The sequence below is a fragment of the Wasmannia auropunctata genome, unplaced genomic scaffold, assembly GCF_000956235.1.
Source record: "Wasmannia auropunctata unplaced genomic scaffold, wasmannia.A_1.0 LD335596.1, whole genome shotgun sequence".
NCBI lineage: Eukaryota > Metazoa > Arthropoda > Insecta > Hymenoptera > Formicidae > Wasmannia > Wasmannia auropunctata.
This window is the reverse complement of record NW_012027294.1, coordinates 17,290-41,670: the sequence shown is the minus strand read 5'-3', so window position 1 is coordinate 41,670 and position 24,381 is coordinate 17,290. Positions and strand designations below refer to the sequence as shown.

The 24,381-nt window shown below is 37.2% G+C and overlaps 2 protein-coding genes across 4 annotated transcripts in view; both read right to left on the bottom strand.

Moving 5' to 3' along the window:
* LOC105456656 (sex-lethal homolog) overlaps positions 1-11,805 on the bottom strand; it is a 16,053-nt gene extending 4,248 nt beyond the window's left edge. The window contains exon 1 of one of the 3 annotated variants that reach the window (XM_011700857.1): positions 11,565-11,805. In XM_011700857.1, coding sequence (XP_011699159.1) covers positions 11,565-11,782 — 218 coding nt within the window. In that variant the 5' untranslated portion in view covers positions 11,783-11,805. Of the gene's footprint in view, positions 1-10,932; positions 11,198-11,564 lie in introns of those variants that run through there. The other 2 variants (XM_011700859.1, XM_011700858.1) reach the window with 2 other exon arrangements.
* Positions 11,806-12,561: 756 nt separating this feature from the next.
* LOC105456658 lies at positions 12,562-15,628 on the bottom strand. The gene is made up of 2 exons (XM_011700860.1): positions 15,173-15,628; positions 12,562-14,229 (listed from the first exon to the last, which is right to left on the bottom strand). The coding sequence occupies exons 1-2, from the start codon at positions 15,482-15,484 to the stop codon at positions 13,948-13,950; spliced, it is 594 nt and encodes a 197-aa protein (XP_011699162.1). The 5' UTR covers positions 15,485-15,628; the 3' UTR covers positions 12,562-13,947.
* Between the last annotated feature and the right edge of the window lie 8,753 nt (positions 15,629-24,381).

Below are 24,381 nucleotides of genomic sequence, written 5' to 3'. Positions count from 1 at the left end.
CGCGCGCGCGACGTAATCCGCAGCGAACACGCTCGCGCTGCCGCTCCGCTCTGCTCCGCTTCGCCGGACTCCAGCCGCTGCCCGGGAACTCGGCCGCGCTCGGCGGAACGCGCGCGACTTCCTCCTCTCTGGCGGAGGAGAGGAAGGTGAGAGGATGAGGGAGAGGGAGGGAGGGAGGGAGGGAGGGAAGGAGAAAGAGAAGGAGAGAGTGCAGCTCGCGCGCGCGCGCGCGGGAGCAACGGAGAGGAGAGAGAGAAAGAGGAGGATTGGCAGAAGCAGCAGCGCACAACTGACACACCGCACGCGAACGAACGCACGCACCGACTGACTGGACTGGGGGCCCCAGCCCTGACCTGTCTTCTTCGGCGGCCTCGCGCGACACCCTCTCGCGGCACGCCGCCCCACTACCCGACTGTGCCCGCTGCAGTGTGTGTGTGTGTATGTGTGTGTGTGTGTGACTGCCGCTGCGCCGCGTGACGGAACGCGGTGTGCGCGACGCCGCACCGCACCACCGCACAGCGTAGCGTAGCGTGGAGAGCCGAGAGCGGAGCGTCCCGCCTAAATAGCGAATTCGGTCACTCGCCCTACTCCCGCATTGCGTGCACGGGATATGCACACACACACACACACACACCAACGCCCGCGATACGTACATACATACACACGCTGTAACGCGCCAAGTTAATTTAAAAACATCAAGCATCTTGACCGATAAATACGCCCGGTTAGAGATGTAAAAAGTTTTTTTTTCTAATAGAAAAAATATTAGAAAAAAACGTTTTATTTCATTGAAAAAAAATACAAATTTGATTTTTTTTCCAATTCCAACAGCACAATTAATTAATTGTAAATAGTATTTTTATAATTATATAATTAATTTTAATGTGATCTACATTTAACTTTTGCAAAAGAATCTTTTTAATTCTTTTTCTAAACAGCTCTTCCTTAAGTAGAATTTATTATAATTATTTATTGATGTTCTTGCTTCAAAATGCGTTTCAGAATCAATATATTGGCTTTCTCGCTCTGCGTAAAGATTGAAATGATAATTTAAATCTATGTATAAAAAAAAATCATAAAAAATTAACTTATATTAAGCAAAATATAGATATTAGATAGATAAAAAAAAATTTTTTTTGAGAAATAAACGAGGCTTGTTTAAAAAAAAACGTATTTTATGGAAAAAAAACAATTTGGTTTTTTTTCTATTTACATCTCTACGCCCGGCACTGATATACCTTATAGCTACAACCGAGAGGTCAATTATTGTGGGAATCAGTGTATCATTTTTTTAGGAATATATTTTGCCATGTATTGCGGCAGTACAATACTAGCAATACGCTATCAATACATATCTAACAATACATTAGCAATATTTGGCAATATTTTGCGTAATAGGTGGCAGTATATACATGAGATAATAGATGGCACACGGAAAGAACGATTTTACTGGATACAGAGCTGAAAATAATTCTTGTTGGATCATCAAAATAATTTTGTTGAAAAGTCGAAACTGAACTTGTGCTGGAATATAAGAACGTTTTACAGTAATGCTTATCATTTTTGACTCTCCAACAAAATTATTTTGATGGTCCAAGAATTGTATTTTCAGATCTGTATCCAGCAAAACAATTTCTTTAGACTTTCCAGCAAAATCGTTTTTTTTTTCCGTGCAATATTGCTGACAACACGAAAGCAATACAATAAGCAATAAACTGTATTGTATTGCCATAATTGGAAAAAAAATCAATGTACATTTTTTAGTAGCGATTGACCTCTCGGTTACACCTTCAGCGAACTTGTGGACGCTTTTTATCAGTCGAAGTAAGCTTGTCACGTCCTCCTTCGCGAGCGTAGACACTCGGATTTGTCGTATTTGTCAACTGAAGTTGAAAGCTAAATAACTTTTGACGTGTACCAACCTTCAAGAGCGAGTATTGGTATCAAGTAGTAGCACGACGGAAATCTTTCGCTACAGAAATCTCCCTGTGTTTACACGATTCTTAGATACGAGCAAATTCCTCTCTCTCGTCAACTTTTCTCATTTTCTTTCTAATAACGCGCTCGAAAGATGAAAATATACACGCGTCGCGATAAGCGGAAATGGGTGACGTCAGGAAGAGTGCAAACGTTTGATTGGAGATCGGGTAATATATTGCTAATAATCGGACTTTCCGAACTCTATATGTTAAAGGCGATCTCTTTATCTGTCTGAGAGGAGATAATATGTTTCTAAAATTAATCTCTGATCGTATTATTTTTGTACATGTTCACAATTTGAAACATGGACTTGCATCGCCAGCGATTTCTTCACTGATCGATGCGTAAATGTCATAGTGACCCTCGCCAAATTATTTTCAAACGATAAAGAAAAAATTTTTCTCCAGAAATCTCTCTCTCTCTCTCTCTCTCGATGATAGAATATAATCGGGCGTCGAGAATTCTGGCGCGTTTCCCTCCGATTCTCGAATCGTCTGCCAATTTATTACTACCCCCCTCCCCCCCGAACAATCTAGCGAAATTGGGTCGGCCTTAAAAACGTTCACGTTCGCTTCTGGAGCAGGCGCTACTGCAGGAACTGGCCTGCGTGACGCCACGCCATGCAGGGTATTAGCGAGTCCGCGAAAATACAGCCCATTCTTTTCGCGAGGGGCCGGGAGAGGGAGGGGGGGGGGAGTCACGGGACACGCGACACCGCAACGCTTTTCGCACGTGTCCGTTGGCGAAGTTCTCGAACGAGGATCGATCGCCTCCTCGCCGCCGTACCTGTATGCGGGACGCCGCGATATTTAATAAAAAGGTCGCGAAACACGGAAGCGCAGGTCGATTGCCAAGAGTTTGACGTAGATCACGATAGAACCGCACGCTAATCGCTCGCACGCATGTGACGGCCTTCGGCGCGTAACGTTTCACGAAAAATCCGCGCCAAGAATATAACCCCGGGGCTCCGCGTCTTCGTCGCCCGCGATTGGGAAATATTCGGGGTTGCCACACAAATTCTTCATTCTAAGATTCCACGACTTTTCCCCGACTTCCAGATCCAAAATTTCATCATCCTCCCATGACTTTCAATAATGTTAACAAATTTTTTTTTTATGTTCGTTTGATTTGAAAACTATTTGGAAACCGTTAAAGGGGGGCGCCTGGTTTAGGATGCTGAAAGATAAGTGATTTTCGCGAATTTTTTTAACAAAGAAAAGTAAAGTCGATTTTTCCATAACTGTACGGATACTTATATTATACAAAAAAATTTTTAATTTAAAGAATTTAAGATAATAACGTCGTGGCAAATAAGTGATTAAAAATGCCTCGCTATACTGGAGTTATAAAATGGCGGGCGAAATAAAGCCGGTAATTTCTGTCCGAAACAAAACAAACAAAAAATATTTTTAATTTGCATATAATTGTATAGTCGATGAACTAAGAACATGTTTAAAAAGTGTAAAATTGTAAAACTTTTAGGACTTTAAAGAAAAAGTGACACTTTTGAGAAAAAAAAAGTTTACTTTCTTCGTGCAATAAAAATTGTTTAAATTAACTTTTTTAAACATGTTCTTAGTTCATTTAGGATGGTTGACAATAATTTAAATAAAGAACTTTAAATGAAGTCGATACGTCAAATAGTTTTTTCTATTTCGCCCGCCAATTTGTAGCTCCAGTAGCGAGGCGTTTTTAATCACTTATTTGTCATGACGTTATTATCTTCAATTTTTTAAATTAAAAATTTTGTTTGTATAATATAAGTATCCAGTAAAGTATCCGTGCAGTTATGGAAAGATCGACTTTACTTTTCTTTGTTAAAAAAAATTCGCGAAAATCACCTATTTTTCAGCATCCTAAACCAGACGTCCCTCTTAAGGGGTAACAACACCACGTGATTCCCTGAAATTTAAGGCCGCTTTTTCGGGAATTTTTTTTCAAGAAATGCGAAGTGTTTATAAAAATCCATTGACACTAATTTATTTTACATATATTAAAGTAGAAATTGTATTTTTTCTAGTTAATATATTAAAAAATGACGGCTTGACAGCTGATGGGCGGGAGCGCTTCGAAAAAAGAGGGTCAAGTGGTGGGCACGATAGCTCATCGTAGACTTGACATTATAGAACAATGAAACAAAAAAAAAATAGTTTTTTTAGTCCAAAAGCTAATAGAATACGTAGCCGTTTTAAAAAATATGCATTTTTAACAATGTGGCATCGATTCAAACTAAAATGTAAATTTTCAACCAAAAATTGCGTTACTCGTTACACAGAAAAGCGAGATATCAATATTTCAAAAAAATCCTACGTATTCTACTAGCTTTTGGACTAAAAAAACTAATTTTTTTTGTTTCATATTGTTCTAAGTCAAGTCTATGATGAGCTATCGTGCCCACCGCTTATTTTTCCGTCCATCAGCTGTCAAGCCGTCTTTTTTTGATATATCAACTAAAAAAAAAAAATACAATTTCTATTTTAATATATGTATAATAAATTAGTGTAAATGGATTTTTATAAACACTTCGCATTTTCTTAAAAAAATAAAATTCCCTAAAATTTCAGGACGTCAAAGTGGTGCTACCCCTTAAATATTTTGTTGAGAGAGCAATTTAACATAGCAATGTAAATTACAATTGCTGTTGTTGACATTGCTTGCACTTAATTATTAAGTTGTTATAGTATTCTTTTACTTTGTTCTCTCATATATTCGCACAATTATTTTCCTCTGCTTGAACAACACAAGAAACATGTAAATATAGATTCTTTTTGATAACTAAATCCTGTTTAATGGAATCTCCGACTTGCTATATTATACAAAGATTTACAAACTTGAAAGAAGAATTGCAAAAATATGAAGTCGATTTTAATTTGCTCACAAGTGACACAAGAAACTTACAAGTTAAAAAAAAATAATTTTAAATTTAAAATTCCAACAAAAAATAGACAAGTTGAAAATTGCAATGCTCTCAGTAAAGCATTTTAACCTCTATTTAAAAGAGAGCTTACAAAACTGTACAAGTGCAGTGTGATAAACGCATATTAAACTTCTTCAAAGCCCAAGAATTTTAATTTTTCAGAATATTTTGTAGAATTCCCTGACTTTTCCCTGATTTCCACGACCGTTTTCAATTTCTCTGACTTTTCCCTGATCACCAGTTTTGTGGCAACCCTGAATATAGACCGATGTCACGCGGAAATATACAAGTGCTCTCTACTTCGCCGCGAGGACGCTGCGGAATCGCTCGGTCGATCGTCGTTGCGCGATAATTTTCGCGAGGTGTCGACGAACTCGGTCCTTAATTATTAATCGGATGTAGAAAATAGACACGTCGCGTTTGTCTTTCTGGAAAGACACTCGACAGCTAAGCTGCGGCACACGATAATTATAGTTTAAAAAAAAAAAAAAAAAAAATCCGAGGTCGTCGAACCTCCTTTGCTTCCTGAGAGCAAAAGCGAAGGAAAGAAAAGGGTGCCTTTATCGAAAAGATGTACCTTAAAGCGGCGGCCTCCCAGGAGGGGACGGCGAACATCGTAGGTTCGCTCGCGCGATCGTCGTCGTCCGGCGAGTCCTCGACGAGCGACGAGGAAGCGGCAAAAGAGATGCCACGATTTTGCTCTTTTCTGTCACGAACCGAACGGAAGCGACGCGAAGCTCTCGCCACACCGCGCCGTCTCGCATCTACACGCGCGACAGTCGTCTTTCTTATCCGCCTTACGTATTTTGTTTCAAACCGCAAGCTCGTTTTACACGCTCGCGTATTTTAACGCTCGGCCCCAACGGCCTCCATCGCCGTTACCACCCGCACATATACGTATATACGCATACATTATACATAATTAATTAGAAAACCCATTAACATGTAAATAATTACGGAAGGAACACGAGAAGATACGTAGGAATTATTTTAATCGGATTTTAAGGGATTTCACTACCTCTGAGGTCTTAAAATGATACCTAAATTCGGGATTTTTTGTGGGTAGATAACTTTATTTAAAAGCTGTTTAGAGGACATTGTTGTAAAAATAATTGTACATAAGAAGTTGTATATAAGAAACTAAAAAAATATATTTTTTTATTTTTTTATGTATAAAATGACGGCGCAATGGCCTACTTAAGGAATCCCTTTTTTTCTGTTTTATGAAATCGGTGTACAGGATTCCAGACACACGGTTTGATCTTGAACAAAACACAAGGAATTTTCATTATCTATATATTAAAGACTATAGAAGTACGTAGGGATTTTTTAAAATATTGATTTTTCTCGAAATGGCAGTTATTTTTACGAAAAGTTCGTATTTTTGTCAATATAAGTCTCGTAAAATAGCTGCCAGTTTGAGAAAAATTAATATTTTTAAAAATCCCTACGTACTTCTCCAGTTTTTAATATTTAGATAATGAAAATTCTTTATGTTTTGTTCAAGGCCAAACTGTGTGCCTGGAATCCTGTACACCGATAGAAAAAAAGGGATTCCGCAAATGTAGGCCAGTACGCTGCTATTTTGGACATAAGAAAAATTAAAAAAATATTTTTTTGGTTTTTTATATATATATACAATAATGTCCTTTAAGCAGATTTTAAATAGAGTTATCCATTTATCCACAAAAAATCCCAAACTTAAGGTATCATTTTAAAACCTCAAGGGTGGTGAAACCCCTTAAGAGATTACCTTTCTTAAATAATGAACTCGAGAAACGTTAAGAGGCTCCTATAATCACGACGAGTAACTTATTGAATATGTGATACTTTTTTTTGTAATACTAATGTACCTTCAATTTTTCCCGATTTTTCAGAGAGGCTGTAGTATTATACTTGCAATAAATTCATACAAATTAAAAAAAAAAAAGAAATATAATTAATTTCATTTTTCGTAATGATGTTTTAAAGAAGATTTATAAGAAAAATAAATATAAAACGATACAGTTATTTATACGGCTTTTAATAATATTAAAAATAGCTTAATTTTTATTTCTATTATTAACAATATTATTATCTTCTTTTACATTTTATATTTATTTTTAAACAAATAAAGAAGAAACAGTAAGAATATCTGTTTCACCGGGAATAATTTATTTATTATTACTTGTGCTGAGCATGACCTAATAAGAATTGAAGTTGTTTATTATTTAAAATTAGGGTTTTTACTTGTAAATTATCGGGAAACGTGACCGGCCGCGTTTTCATTAATTATTGTAATTTAATTGCGCACAAGTGAGCTTATTCTTCAACCTTATGTCTTCACGTTTCATTTACAGATGTCGAAGAACCGTCAGACGCGAGTCTCTGTGAGTCACACGAGACACGCGAATCCAAACCAAAAGCACGACGCGACGGCTTGAGCGTGCTTTTTTCGCGCGTTCACGAGTTTGCATTCCCGGCAAGTCCAGCGAACCTTTATATCGAATTACCTTTGCGGACGATAGTAAAGATATCCGATTGCGAAGTGAGTGTCTCCCGCTTTTGCGCGCACGCCTTTTATTATCCGACTTTGCGACGAACGTGTAGGACGGTGGACCGACCGCGACGCGACGCAGGACGCAGGATGGTACGCGCGAAAATACCGCGCGTAATCGGAAAATGCAAATAACGAGCGTGCGCGCGCGCGAGCGTCATAATGGCACCACGTTCGGTTGCCACGAGCGACGACAAGTTTCGACTCGTCGTCGACGACGAGCGAAACTCCGTCCGCGCGCCAGTTGGAAATTAAAGCTGGTTCCACATTAAGGCGGTTCTACATTAGTTGCAACGTTGCGATCCAATTATGATCCAATCAACGTTAAGCTGCAGCTCGATTGGACCACGACTGGATCGCAACATTTGCGACGCTGCGATGCAACTAATGTAGAACCAGCTTTAGTTGCATCACTTGCATCGTCGCACCGTCGCGATCCAGTTGTGACCCAATCATCGACGCGTCGAGTTGGCTTAACATTAAATTAAATCACAACCGGATCGCCAGCTTAACGAAAATTGGGGTGGGAAATTGGATTCCGGTCCCGCGCGCCACGCGATTTCAGGCCCTCAATTGTGCATCTCGAAATAAGGTGAAAATTACAAAATGAGCAAATTCACTAGAATATTTTTAATTTTATTATTGGCCAATATCTAGTGAATTTGTTCATTTTTTGTAATTTTCACCTCGTTTCAAGATATACAATCGACCCCCTGATTAGAGATGTAAAAAACGGGTTTTTTCTAATAGGAAAACACATTAGAAAAAAATGTGTTTTATTTCATTAAAAAAATACAAATTTGGTTTTTTTCTAATTCCATATCAATAGCACGATTAATTAATTGTAAATAGTAATTATATAATTAATTTTATGTGATCTACATTAAACTTTTACAAAAAAAGAATCTTTTTAATTCTTTTTCTAAACAGCTTTTCCTTAAGTGGAATTTATTATAATTATTCATTAAAGTCTTTGCTTCAAAATGCGTTTCAGAATCAATATATTGGCTTTCTCGTTCTGCGTAACAGTTAAAATGGCGATAATTTAAATATACTATCTATAAAATAAAAAATCATAAAAAATTAACTTATATTAAGCAAAATATAAATATTAAATAACTGAAAAAAAAACAAGTTTTTTTGAGAAAAAACGACTTATGTATTTTTTTTCTAAAAAAAAAAAACGAATTTTATTAGGAAAAAACCTATTTGGCTTTTTTCTATTTACATCTCTAGCCCTGGTTCTCGGGTGCGGGCTGCCTCCAATTTCCCCGCGCGGGACAAGCGCGTTGTGTATATGCTATCATCACGCGCGAGATAAATAAAACCCGGAACCGGACGAACGGGGCGAACAGCGCGTCAGTTTCAGCGGGTACGAATATATGGACCACTGGACCGGGGAGGAAACAAAAAGCCGCGGCGGGAGGAGCATCGAGGACGGTCCCGCGTTTCTATATGCAACGCCGAATCGCCGAAAAACGTAATCGCGTCGCGTTCGTGAGATACGCACGTGCGATGGTTTTTTTTTATGCGCGGGCGGGACACGTCACGTACGGTTGCCCGTAAACCTCACGTTCAACGGGCGAAGTGCAATTTATGTAATGCGATTTAAAAATAGATATGTAAATTCGCGCTGCCGGTGCAGGCGATCGCGCGCGAATCGATCTCCTTGTACGCCGGCGAGAGAACCGCGTTGCGGTCACGATCTCACGACGAGAGGGAACCTCGCGCGCGGTTCTTCTCGCGAGATTGCGAGCGAACGAAAAATTCCAAGATAAGTCATCGATGATGGTGATGTTGCAACGAAATTAATTATCATACACAAAGTCAAAAATCAGGACGTCCTTTAAACACATTCGACCTCCCGATTTTCACGGCTTTTTATGTTGTCTTGAATAATTGTTCAATTTTCCATAGGCCCATTTTCACAATATATAGTTACCTGAAGGTTTAAAATTACCAAGAAATTGTATTGTTTAATTAGACGTTTTATTAGGACGTTAATCATCAAGTTAACTTGATGCCAACTTCAATTGATGTACACGTAATCTTTAGTTTACTTGACTATAAGCTTATGAAAGTGTTTTAGTTAACTTTTAAGTTTTAGGCCCATTTTCATAATATATTTTCACAATGTATGGTTATCTAAAGCGGCGTCTACAATGAGACTTAAGACTTAGGTGTTAAGAAAATTGACCAATCACAGTGGATTATTCTTTTCACGTGAGATAAATAATCGGACTATAATTGGTCAATTTTCTTAAATTTTAAGTCTCATTGTAGACGCCGCTTAAAGGTTAAAAATTACCAAAAAGTTTATTGTTTAAGGCCCATTTTCACAATGTATGGTTACCTAAAGGTTACAAATTACCAAAAAATTTATTGTTTCACGACTTTTGATCAGAGCTGCGTTCGGTTTGGCATTTGCAGCGCTTATAAGCATTATTTATCCTTGTTTAACATTTAATAAATAATAAGAAATGATTATTGAGCGCTGTAAGCTCCAAAGCGAACGCAGCCTAGGACTCAACCATCATGTTAACTTGATGCCAACTTAACTGACGTAACTTTTAGTTTATTTGACTATAAACTTATAAAAGTGTTTTTAGTTAATTTTCAAGTTTTAATTAACCTAACTTTTTCGTTAATCATATATTATAAAAATTGGCCTTAACGACATTTAATTAGGACTTAACCATCAAGTTAACTTGACGTCAACTCAACTGATGTTCACGGTAACCTTTATTTTACTTAACTTAAACTTATGAAAGTGTTTTTAGTTAATTTTCAAGTTTTAGTTAACCTAACTTTTTCGTTTATCATATATTATAAAAATGGGCCTTAACGACGTTTAATTAGGACTTAACCATCAAGTTAACTTGGTGTCAACTCAACTGATGTACACGTAATCTATAGTTTATTTTATTTGACTATAAGCTTATGAAAGTGTTTTAGTTAATTTTTAAGTTTTAGTTAACCCAACTTTTTCGTTAACTATATATTATGAAAATGAGCCTTAACGACGTTTGATTAAGACTTAACTATCAAGTTAACTTGATGCCAATTGATGTACACGTAACCTTTAGTTTATTTGACTATAAGCTTATGAAAAAGTGTGTTTTAATTAACTTTCAAGTTTTTTAGTTAACCTAACTTTTTCGTTAACCATATATATATTATGAAAATAGGTCTCAGTTAACTTTCAAGTTTTAGCTAACCTAATCTTTTCGTTAACCATACATCGTATTATAAAAATGGGTCACAGCGTATCGTTCTAGTGTTTATTTCGATATAAGAATCTTAATTTAAACGCGAGATTTACCGCGGCTTGAAGTCTCACTTTTAAAGTGGTTACCGACCGTCTCTCATCGCGGAGCGGAGCGCGTGTTTGGGAGCGGGATGAAGACCCGAGGGGGGGGGAGGGGCTGTACGGGGGGGGGAAGGGAAGACTCCGGGAAGAGAGAAGCGCGCGGGATTCGGGGCGGGTCTCACGACTTACCGCCCTTGGAACTTCACGTGCTGCTCCGCGCTCCAATTCCGGGCGCATTTACGTGCCTCGATCCGTCGTGGCGCATAGCAAGTGCCATCAATCCACCCGCTTCGCGCGCACTTGCCTGCCGCCGCGCGCGGAGAGAACGAGAGACGATCCCGGCCGGTTTCACGACGACGTCGCCTGCTGCTCTCGACCGCCACCACTGCGGCGCATTCCACGCGCTGGACACGGTTCGGCGGGATTCGGGATACACACACACACACACAAACGCACGCTCACACACACACACACAGATGGGCGGCGCACCGCCACACACAGGCGCGAATTAACGCGCGGATGTGCGCGCGCGCGCGCGCGCGCGTTCACCAACCGGGACCGGGAACGAGTCGCCGGGGATGCCGGAGAGATGCCGTTCGGCCGAAACTGTCAAACTGCCACGAGCAGTCGACACAGTTCGAACACGGCTACGAACGGCTGTGCTACGGCGTTGTCGCGGCGTTTATCGATTGCGGAGAGACGATTGTAGGTTATCTCTCTCGCGGGTCTCCCGCTCGCGCGGACGGGATTCGCGGTCGAGCGCGAAGGGACACGACGATCGCGTCTTTCTCGTTCGCGGATTAAAAAAAAAAAATATATACCTACGCCGTCGTCGCACTCTTCCGCGTTCTCCCTGCGATTCGCGCGTAGCGATGATGTTATGTATGCAGTACGTACCGCGCGATAATCCCGAGGCGAGGCGCGAACACACGAACGTTGCTCGCGGACGGACTTCTCCGCGGCGCTGCAGATTATGCACCGCAATCAGACGCCATGATGATGTCGCGAAGGTTGGGACGTAATTCAAAGACGTGTCCATAGAGGGTTCCCGAATTGATTCAATCAAGGCGTACAGGGTAACTGTCCCTATTAGTGTGCCTTTATTTTTAAATAACTGGTACAAATAAATAGACAAAGTAGTTTTTTTCTATAAAGTTAATACTTTAACTAAATAAAAAAAAAATACTTTATATATTTAATAAGTTATAAAAATTAACTGGTACAAATAGACAAAGTATTTTTTTTCTATAAAGTTAATACTTCAACTTAATAAAAAAAATACTTTGCCTACATATTTGCACCAGTTTATTTTTATGACTAAAATGTATAAAAATAAACTGGTACAAATAAATAGACAAAGTAGTTTTTTTCTAAAGTTAATACTTTAACTTAATAAAAAAAAAAACTTTGTATATTTAATAAGTCATAAAAATAAACTAGTACAAATAGACAAAAAGTATTTTTTTTCTATAAAGTTAATACTTTAACTTAAAAAAAAAAAAATACTTTGTCTATATATTTAATAAGTCATAAAAAAACTGGTACAAATAAATAGAAGTATTTTTTTTCTATAAAGTTAATACTTTAACTTAATAAAAAAAATACCTTGTCTATATATTTGTACCAGTTTATTTTTATGACTTATTAAATATATAAAGTATTTTTTTTCTATGAAGTTAATACTTCAATTTAATAAAAAAAAATACCTTGTCTATATATTTGTACCAGTTTATTTTTATGATTTAAATATAAAAGCACACTAATAGATTCAGGACACACTAATAGGGACAGTTACCCTAGTACACCATGCGCGTTCTGTTTCTTCATAAAAATTGTTATTATTTTGTGCCAATAAATATCAGAATTCAGGATTAGATATGTCGTAGTTTTGAGAGCAGGGCTGTATACAGTTGAGGCCGTACATATTGTGGAGCTGCCCTATCTTTTATCATTCAGAGCAATTCCTTCCACAGAACCGTTGTGTTATAGCAGTGTTAGAGCGTAATATATACATTTTATAAATATATATATATATATAAATATCAAATAAAGTGCAACCAAGGATATTTTGCAATTCCGTTGGAAAGGAGAGAAATACATAGACGAGATACAGTCTAGTCGTAATTCAACACTAGTGAGAAAAAATTGTGCGGAGAGAAGATCGAGAGAGAGAGACCGGTACTCATCCCAGTAAACGGAAATGGATTGAAGTTTAAAAAATCACGGCTCGAAATGAATTGAAATGGAAACTGGCCTTCGTGGAAATGAATGCATTTCTATAAAGGCCAATCCACATTTCAATCCATGGATTAAAAAATTTCATTCCATTTAAATTAAAAAAATATATATATTTTTATACATTTCCGTTTATCGGGATAGTCCGTTTTTATTTTTTTTATTAAGACTGCCTCAAATAATGTCTTAAGATACAACTCCGTGATTGGCTTGCATGGCATTTTAAGACTGTACTTGAGACAGTCTTGAATATAAAAATCGATTACCGGCCTGTCCATCGCCGAACGAATGATCGTCTTAATCATCGCGATCCAACACACGATTGCGAAATATCCCCAGTTTGTTATGTAACATATACTTAAAATACAATTTTTGAACATCGTAAAAACTTGCCCAAGAAATTACTTCTTGCGCGCGTCGCTCGTATAAAGCAAATCTCAATTCGACAATACGTTTTTGATTCGACGATTTTTGCGCGAACAGGCGAAAAAATTTTTAGTTGTTATACTTCCAACTTCCAGGCGTTTCGACACGTAGAACGCATTCGAATAAAAGCATTGGCCCTGCCATGTACCGCGTAACATTATTGCATTATTGAATGTATATTATATGTTTATATAAATACGTGTATAAAAAAAGTAGAAAGAGTCTGCGCGACACACGCATGCGAGGAAAGCGAATGGAATGATATAATTTATAAATATCGTGGAAGGTATACGCTAGCGTATATAAATGCTACTTGTATAAAAAAAAAAGGAAAAATGTCACTGCTAGCTCGACGACGAGGCGTTCGCGCCATTTGCGGCGAGAGTTTTCCTTCGACTGAACGTAAATAAATTATATATTCGATATACAAATGTTGTTGCACACAAGGCACGCAAACCTGATCTGCGTTCGCTGGGAGGAAATAAAGATCGACATCATGCAGTAACTTTGAGAGAGAGAAGGAGGCCCCGCCTCTCTCTCCCCTTATCTCAACATAGAGAATCCCCTCACTTTCGCGAAGCGAAACGGTCTACAGTGTATGTAACGCATGTTGCACGTCTCGGGCGACGAGGCGCGTCCTGCAGGCGTGCCGACTTCGTTCTCCTTGTTCCAGGCGTGTCTCGGCGACTCGATGCCGAACGGGCTGTAGAGCTTGGTCGGCGTGCGACCCAAGAGCTGGCGCGAGCGAGTCTGTGGTGTCTGCATGTTGGACGGTGATTGCTGCTCCTCCAGTCGCTGGCGTCTGCGTGTGGAGCTCTTGAATTTCTACATAAAGGAAAAGATTTATATATATATATGTTGCTATAATGTATTAAATTTATATATTTCAGTATCCTTACAGCATTTATAGTAAAATCAAAATTTTTAATAATCAATTCAGATTCCCTTCTTTTTTTATTAATTATTACTTTCCAATTGTGTTGCTTTATGCGCTGCTAATTAATACGAAAATATCTTATCATTTAAATAGAATCGATTTTGTAATTAAACCAAATAATCAGAATTATTAGCTATTACAAATAAAGATGATTGAAGGACAGGGTCGAATCTACTGAAATTTATGACAGTCCAGGTGAAACAAACGTGAGAATAAACAAAAAATAAACAAATAAAGATGATTGAAGGACAGGGTTGATTCGAATCTGCTGAAATTTATGACAGTTCAGGTAAAACAAACGTCTAGAATAAACAAAAAATAAATAAATAAAGATGATTGAAGGACAGAGTTGATTCGAATCTGCTGAAATTTATGACAGTCCAGGTGAAACAAACGTCTAGAATAAACAAAAAATAAACAAATAAAGATGATTGAAGGACAGGGTTGATTCGAATCTGCTGAAATTTATGACAGTCTAGGTAAAAGCAATGTAAGAATAAACAAAAAATAAACAAATAAAGATGATTGAAGGGCAGGGTTGATTCAAATCTGCTGAAATTTATGACAGTCCAGGTGAAACAAACGCTAGAATAAACAAAAAATAAACAAATAAAGATGATTGAAGGACAGGGTTGATTCGAATCTGCTGAAATTTATGACAGTCCAGGTAAAACAAACGTCTAGAATAAACAAAAAATAAACAAATAAAGATGATTGAAGGACAGGGTTGATTCGAATCTGCTGAAATTTATGACAGTCCAGGTGAAACAAACGTAAGAATAAACAAAAAAAAAATCCATTTCCCCTGTCAAGTTGTTTCGTTCATCTCACCTGGGATATCGTGCCGAAAGTGGTGCGCACCGAGGATATGGTCCTCGACAGTTTCTCGGCGCCGTTTCGCAGGGCTCGCCTCGAGTCCGCGGACACGTTGCCGAGGCTGATGTTGTTCCAGGCCCGGTCGGCCGGTTCCTTCGCCTTCGACGGCGGCCTCTCCTTCGCGGACGACGAGCCCCGGGTGTCCTTCTCGAATCGGTCCTGCAGACGCTGGCGCAGATTTCGCGACCTCCGCACCACCTCCGGCGAGTTTCGCGCGCTCAGCTCCCGGTGAAACGTGAACGAGACGCTGCGTGAGTCCGGCCGCATCCTCGCGAATCGCCTCTGGTCTCTCTTGTCGCCGTCGTAATCCTGGAGGGGAAACTCCGTCTCGGGACAGTCCCAGATCGGACGAATTGAACGCGGCGAGACGCAATCACGACCGTTGGCAACCGTCTCCAAACGATTTTTTAACCACCTGACCTGACACATCCCGTGGTAGCAGTTTATAGAGGGGAAACTCCCATAAGATTTTTATGGGGCCTCCCCTCGCGCAACCAGCGTCCCGATTGGCGGATTTAGCGCACAACTACGAAAACTCCGTTTGCAACGGAATTGCAATTTTTATTGCAAATTTAGTCAATGCCACTTTCTTGATGTTTATATCTTTTTGATATTTATTTGTTAATTTTCAGTGTTGCGCGTATTATATATATATAGGTATAATTTCATTTTTTCGAAACAGGAAATTGTAACTAGCAGCAATAAGTAATATTATCGAAAGTTCTTTAAGGATTCTGGATTTGCCATTTTTTTAAGAATTAATTAATTACGAATTATTGCAAATTTAATCAATGCCACTTTTTTGATGTTTATATCTTTTTGATATTTATTTGTTAATTTTCAGTGTTGCGCGTATTATATATATATATATATATATATATATATATAGGTATAATTTCATTTTTTCGAAACAGGAAATTGTAACTAGCAGCAATAAGTAATATTATCGAAAGTTCTTTCAGGATTCTGGATTTGCCATATTTTTAAGAATTAATTAATTACGATTCAGAGAATTCAGAACTTCAAATAATTAACCAAGTATCACGATTACCAAGTATTATACCGAGTAATAATTTCCTCGATAAGAGGAAGTTGTATGATATAAAAACATATATTTTTTTACAAACTATCTTTAATTAAAGTATCTTCAAGATATGTCTTGATAAAATCTGAAAGACGTTTCAAAAATCTTTAAAAAAGACGTACATACATCCTTTTAGGCTCTCGTGTTATCCGAGTTGATTCGCTGAGATAAGGCTTCGCTTAATTTTGTTTTATCTAATAAAACAAAGTATAATTTTGCATTTATTACGGAATATATCTGTATATTTATTTCGATTTGCGATACATTCTAATAATAAATTATAAAATGAATGTTTCCAAATTAATGATTCTTATCGTCAAACTGTGAATCGTCACGCATTTCCGTGATCTCACAGTCGGCTGAGTCGGCCTTTAAGAATGGTTATACAGTCCCAGACAAAAGTTACTGAATTACGAAATTCTATGCTTTTATAGGTTAAGATATGCACCATATCGTGCTCGCATCGTGTAAAGGACTTAAACAATGCCAGCTAATATAAATATTTGGCACTACAAATGAATACATTCGTATATTTTCCAAGCTTCGCGATCGTCGGCAAGAAAACTTTTGGACGTGAAACTCAAGTCCAAAAGTTTTTTGCCGGCAATTGCAAAATTTGGAAAATATACAAATATATTCATTCGCAGTGCAAAATATTATATTAACTGGCACTATTCAAGTCCTTTACACGATATGGTGCGTATCTGAACCCGTGAAAGCATAGACTTTCATCAATTTCACAACTTCAGTGACTTTTGTCTGGGACTGTATAGCCAAAACAACCTTAATAATATCTCGCCGGTGCCTCTAGTTATCTTCTTACTCCGTGCCGCGCGTACCACGTGACGCGCCGTCGCGGCCGGCCTTAAGCGCGGGCGGCCGGGGAGGGGGGAGGGCGGCCGGCGGGCGGGCGCGGGCGGCGTTGCCGTCAGTCAGCCGCGGCCAGCCGCGGCTCGTGGCGTGTGTGATCTGTGTAGTTTGTTGTACCGGCAACGCTGCTCGAACTGTGTACGGCTACCCGTCGTCGTCCGTACACTCCGTCGTCGCGGCGCAGGCAGGCAGTGTGCGACACATTCGTGCGGCTCCAACAACACACACCCCAATAATGTTTGTGTTTTCGTGCCTCCCGTGAGAAATAAAAAAAATTGTTGTGGTCGTTGTCACACGCGCGAGTGTGTTGAGCCGAGGACGCGCCGCCCTGGTATGTAGCTGTCGCTGGTCGCCGGTCTCCACGTCGCGTCGTCGTCGGCGTCGCACCGCACCGTCCGTCCGGCCCCCGATCTCGAGATGTGGACGACGACGAAGACCACCAAGTACGGCGTCGGTAAGTGACGTGTTTTTATCTCTTGTATGTACATACATTGTACATACATACACGCGCGCGTAAGGCTGCTGCCCTGGCCTGCCCGCCTGTGTCCTCTCCCTCCGCCGCGCCGCTCGCGCGCGCGGCTTCTGAGTAACTTCTGACTCCCGTCCCGTCCCGTCCCGTCGCTCACTTTGGAGCTGTCAATTCGCGGCACGCCGCGCGCGCTCCGGCCGGCCCGGCTCGGCCGCGTGCAGGCAGACCCCGCGCGACGTGATCGCGCGAGCGGATAGCGAGCGCCCGGCTTGACAGCTCGCGCGTAATCTCGCGAAGATTTCTGTCTCGCGAAACGGACGACGTTCGGCGAGGATCCTCTTGACTCGCTCGCTCGCTCGCTCGCTCGCCGGTGCGTGCGTGCGTGCGTTGCGTGCGCTCCTATACAGCGCTGCTGCGCGCGTATGGGTGTCCCTGCGTGTGCTTCCATTCATGCATTGATCGTGCGCGCGAGTAGTAAGGTCCGCGCTTGATAAGCCGGGCCCGATCCCGGATTTCGCGCCTCCGCTCCGCGGCGCGCTCTCCTTTGATGCGCAATGAATGCAGCATCCCTTATCTCGGCAGGGTGGGTACTACCGGGAAAACCTGGAATTCTCAGGGAATTTCATTTTTGCCCTTGAAAATCGTGAATTCTCATGGAATTTTACTGGTACTCGGGGAAATTTTTTGAATTTTTACACCGAGAGAAAAATATAGTTGAAATAACCATAATTTAATTATAATTTATAGTGAATTTCGGGGACAACTTTAAAATTATAATTAATTTAATCATGCAAATTATAGCTGCTTTAACAATGTGTTATGGTTATACATTGTAATTGATATTATTATTTTTTCGTTTACTTATTTTTTAGTTATTGTTACAATATAAATAGTAAACAAATGTTAAGAAAATAGTTATACTTACTATAATTGCAGTTGCATTTACTATATAAAAGTACTTATTTTATTTGTCTCATACATATCTTAATATTTTACTATATTAATATTTGAAATTATTATAATTTATAGTAAAATTTTTTCATATTTTATTATTATTGCTAACATTAATAATAACTATAAAAATAGTGCTCCTGACCATAATTTTTTTACCATGCAATTATAGTCACAAATACAAATTATTTTTCTCTCAGTGTAAAATTTAATTTTGTCTCTTTAGAAAGTAGGCCCCTGATATTGAAAGTTAATTTATTTTAAAATTGACTTATGCTATATAAAGACTCTTTAATCTAAAAAAACGTTAATCCGGAAATAATAAATTAGACATTAAGAGTCCAATAACGCAAAACTTGGTGCGTGAAACAATTTAATCTACATTTCCATACAAAATCTATCGTTACGTTCGAAACATTTTGTATGGAGACGTAACTATTGTACATATGAGACGATTAAATTGTTTCACGCACCAAGTTTTATACGTTATTAGAATTCTTAGTGCCTAATTTATTTTAAGCTGTATTGAGAAATTCTCTAATCTTATCTGGAATTTTGGATAAAATTCCTGGAAAATCCGGGAATTTTCAGGGAATTCTTTTACAAAATTTGAGTATCCATCCTGCTCGAATACGTCGTGAATGTCGCAACGTGTCGTGGCGGTAGCGAAATTTGGGAAATTTAATAGTCAACATTCGAGGATGAATCCTCTCTGTATAATAATTCTTGTCTTTGTAATAATTTTGGGTGTGCATCCCAGTGATTTGCACGCCAAATTAGAGATTAGAGGACATTAGAGGCTAAAGTAGTGCCTCGGTGAATTTCGCATATATACTTGCAGATACGGGAAAACCTGACTCACATACTAATTATCGTGTTTTGTCAAGTATAGAGATATAGCGCAGAGAGTCCAGGAAGAGAATTTACATGGAACTCTACGGTTTTCAATGTCAAGACACTTAAAACCGCGAACATAAAAAGTCGCAAATTCATCTTTGTAATCGCTAATTTTTTTATGACGCAGTAGCAAAATCATCTTCGTAAAGTTTAAATGGAAGAAGAATCTTTATTACTTCTAATTCTTTTTTTACAAAGTCAAGGAAGGGACTTGGTTTACAATTCTCCTTATCCACTGCATTCATCCATACATCCCTTCTATTTTTGGCCTTTAAAATTCCAAATCATTTACCTATACTAGAATTATCGTGTTTATACTATTTTTTCTATTTGTATTTTTTATTTTTTGTAACTCTTCTAAATATTTCTATCTTCTCTTACAATTTACATTCTTATTCCATACTTAAGGGAGGACTACAAGACTAAAAAAAGTGATTAAAAAAAATTTTTTTTTCAACTAAAATGTAAGTGAATAATTTCAAAAGTTTAACAGTATTTTACTGTATATTTGAGCAATGGAAGAAATTTTTTTTATCAATAAGTAACGTGTTTTTCTAATAAATAATAAATAATGTTTTGATAATGTCGAGCCGTTGGAGTTGTTCGATTGTGTACAATCTATAGGAGGCGTAATTTTTGTCTAAAACAAAAAACCAAATTTTTTTTCTTAATTTTTATAAAATTGTCTTTTATATGAACTAACAAAACATTAAAAATTTCAATGATTGAGTAAGTTTTAATAATTAAAAAAAAAAGTTAAAATTTTTATAAAAAAATTTGAACCTTTTTTTGTAAAAAATTGTTTAATTTAATTTTTTTTGTAATATTGTTACTTCATATAGAAGATAATTTTATTAAAATTAAAAAAAATTTGGTTTTTTTATTTCAGACGAAAATTACGTCTCTTAGATTGTACACAACTCCAGCGATGCGACGTTATAAAGACATTGTATTATTTATTAATAAAAATTTTTTTTTCACTGCTCAAATATACAGTAAAACATTGTTAAACGTTTGAAATTATTCAATTTCATTTTAGTTAAAAAAAAAATTCTTAAAGATCACTGTTTTTTGTTTAGTCGTGTAAAGTAGAGAACCCCCTTAAAGTTTTCCTTTTACCTCTAAACCTGTAAAGTTTAATATAAACGTCATGAAACGAAAAATATACCTGGCGGGAGCCGCTACCGCGTCTTCTGATTAATATTGTCAATTAAAACAACTATACAGCTCGCAATTCTACGTAAAATCCATATTATTTAACGTAAGGAAAACATAGACGCTGCAGCAGTTTACGAAACGTAAAGAGAATGTATGCAAGGAAATATTTTGAGAAGAAAATAAAATTGCGTTTTTTTTGTTGAGATTAAAGAATCTTTCATAACACTTGTTCAAAAGATAGTGCAAATGGAATTTTTATCGCTGGAATGTCCATGTGCGACGAGACGGTTAGCTATGTTAAGTGGCCGCGTCTGGTTCGGGGATCTCTGACGCCGCGAAAAGTATACGCGAGGCGCGGAGACGAGGAACGGAGACTTGGACTCCGGAATCGGAATCAATTTACGGCGCGGCATCGCATCGTTTGTCCGCCCGTCCGACGATGTTTCTCGCGATTAATTAACGCTCGTGTTAATCGCCGGCGCTCAGCTTAAGCTCGTTACAGCATCACCGTCGGCTCAATCTTCTCTCAAGCAGTGCAGAGTGACTCTAATCCGATAAATAGCGCCCTTAGTCGGAAGGGTGACGAGATGAATCGTCGATTCCTTGATTTTCCACCTTTTTATTACGTTCGGCGCTCGAGTGGAGCCACTTGCCTGGAGAATAAATGTCTATGAAATTCATTAGACAAAGTTTCGACAAGATGAATAATTATGGGAATATATATATTTATTTATTTTTCTCATATTATATATATACACGGAAAGAACGATTTTACTGGAAGGTCTAAACATTTGGTATAATAGATTTGAAAATAATTCTTGTTGAATTGTCAAAATAATTTTGTTGGAAAGTCAAAAGTGATAAGCATTTTTTATTTTTCAACAAAATTATTTTGGTATTCTAACAATTAGTTTGACTTTCCAACAAAATTACTTTGATTGTATAACAAAAATTATTTTTAGATCTGAATCCAGCAAAATTGTTCTTTCTGATCTGAAAATAATTTTTGTTATACAATCAAAATAATTGCTAGAATAACATAATAATTTTGTTGAAAAATAACAAATGCTTATCACTTTTGACTTTCCAACAAAATTATTTTTTGTATAACAAAAATTGTATAACATCGTATATGATTGTATAACAAAAATTATAGAATTCTATTCCATTCTATAATTTTTGTTATACAATCAAAATAGTTTTGTTGGAAAGTCAAATTGATTGCTAGAATATCAAAATAATTTTGTTGAAAAATAAAAAATGTTTATCACTTTTGACTTTCCAACAAAATTATTTTGACGATTCAACAAGAATTATTTTTAAATCTATATGCAGCAAAATTTTTAGACCTTCCAGTAAAATCGTTCTTTCCGTGTATATATATAATTTGAGAAAATATAATTTCGGTAAAACAATTAAAATGAGTGACGCAATATTGTAAAATTTTATGAAAATCGTACCTTAATAGTATTGTCTTTTCCCTTCATCCACTACTCTTCGAAAACAAGGATAAAGTTTCGGACACAAGTTTCTCATTACGAATTTACGAATAACGCCGAATTAAATTTGTCTGAATTTCGACCTGAAATACTTTTTTTTTTGCGAGTTTTTCGATCTCCGACGTCAGATGTAGAACGTTCCGCAGACTTCTTTGCTCGCACGCTCTTGATAGCTTCCGGGATTTTTCTCAGCCACGCTCCGGACTCGCACGGTCCGAGTGTGTACGTTAGCGACACGTGATTAAAGCACAATCTTCCAATCTACCAATGTACGGGCACTATTCACGCGGTCATGCCCCTGTGCATTATTTCTTTTTAGCGGGACCGTTGTAGCTGTAGAATCGTAACTACGCCGCCTCTTTCTCTCTCCTCTCTTTTTTTCTTTCGCTCTTTCTCTCTCTCTCTCTCTCTCTTTCGTGACAAGTCTGCAGATGCGTTATTCCTGCCATTACCGAGACCCTCGTGTCTGAACACCGAAGGCAGATCCAACTCGAAAATATCGGAAAAGCTTTCGAGGCACCGTTCTCTTTTTACGGTATCCCGCCAGTGCTACACGGAAAGAACAATTTTGCTGAATCCAGATCTGAAAATAATTTTTGTTCAATAATGAAAATAATTTTGTGCGAAAGTCAAAATGATTGCTAGAATATCAAAACGTTTTATAGCAATGCTTATCAGTTTTAACATTCCAAAAAATTATTTTGATGATTCAACAAAAAATTATTTTCAGATCTGTTTTTAGCAAAATTTTTAGACCTTTCAACAAAATCGTTCTTTTCATACACCTCAAAAAAAAATTCTATCCTTTAGCGGTACCCTCTTGATGCTGAAAGCAAAGATTTTCATGTCTCAAGAAGATATTCTAAATGTTGAGGAGTATCGAATTACTATGGGTATATATTTTAAAATGTACACGGAAAGAACAATTTTGCTGAATCTGCAGATCTGAAAATAATTTATGCTCAATAATCAAAATAATTTTGTGCGAAAGTCAAAATGATTGCTAGAATATCAAAATGTTTTATAGCAATGCTTATCAGTTTTAACATTCCAACCAATTATTTTGATGATTCAACAAAAAATTATCTTCAGATCTGTATTTAGCAACATTTTTAGACCTTTCAACAAAATCGTTCTTTCCGTGTAGAGAAATATCGAATTTATTCTTGATTATAGCGCATGATCCACTTCTTTATAGATAAATACGCGTTACAGCTGAGGAATGTACTTCATATAAAATTTTTTTGCCTAGAGAAAATGCTTAAAGGAATTTCCCGCTTATAAGTGGAACATTTTTTTGGATGTACCATTTTCGATACCCCATAATACTATAGTATTGTTTTTTCTACGCTGTTAAATCTGTAATCAGTCATCAAGTTTAACCTTATTTAAGTCACCACTGCTTCTATTTAATAAATAATTATTTTTAACTACACGGAGAAAACGATTTCTTTGGATTTTAATAAATTTTATTGTATTTAAACAAATTTGTCATTTGGAATGATCCAAACAAATCAATGTTTTAATCAATATAAGTACGATTCTTTGAATTTGAAAACAATGTATATCCTTGTCCTAAATAAATTGCATAGAACAACGTATATCAAAATATTTTGCTATTTTCACATAAATAAATTTTTTGTTTCATTGTTTGTATTTATTGTAGTCAAATAATACATGATTTGGTTGAAAGATGTTACTTCAAATAATAATGTTATTTCCGTTAAATAATAGAAGTTTTTTTGAACGAAACAACCAAATTTTTATTCAAATAAATAATGTTTTGTATAAGCATATGTTATTTCAATGAAACAAAAAGATCAGTCAAATAAATAGGAATTATAAATTTAAAGAAACCTTTTTCTCTGTGTACAATAATGGAGTTAAATAATTCAAAACAGTTCAAATTTAACTCAAATCTGAGTTAAATTTCATCATTTTATTTGAAAATAATTATTCGTATATTGTTTTAGTTAAAAAAAATTATATATTTAGGAACAGTGGCAACTTAAATAGGGTTAAATTTGACGCTATAGATTTAACAGCGTATAATTCCACTTTTACTTAAAATTTCATAGTGGAATCACATCAGGTTGCTTCTATATTTTTGTTATTTTTTTAAATCTAAATTTAATACAGTTTGATATTTATAAAGCATAAGGCTTGAAAAAGTATTGCATAATTATCGCAGAAAATGCTAAAAAACATTCGTGACGAATGAACTTGGAAAATAATA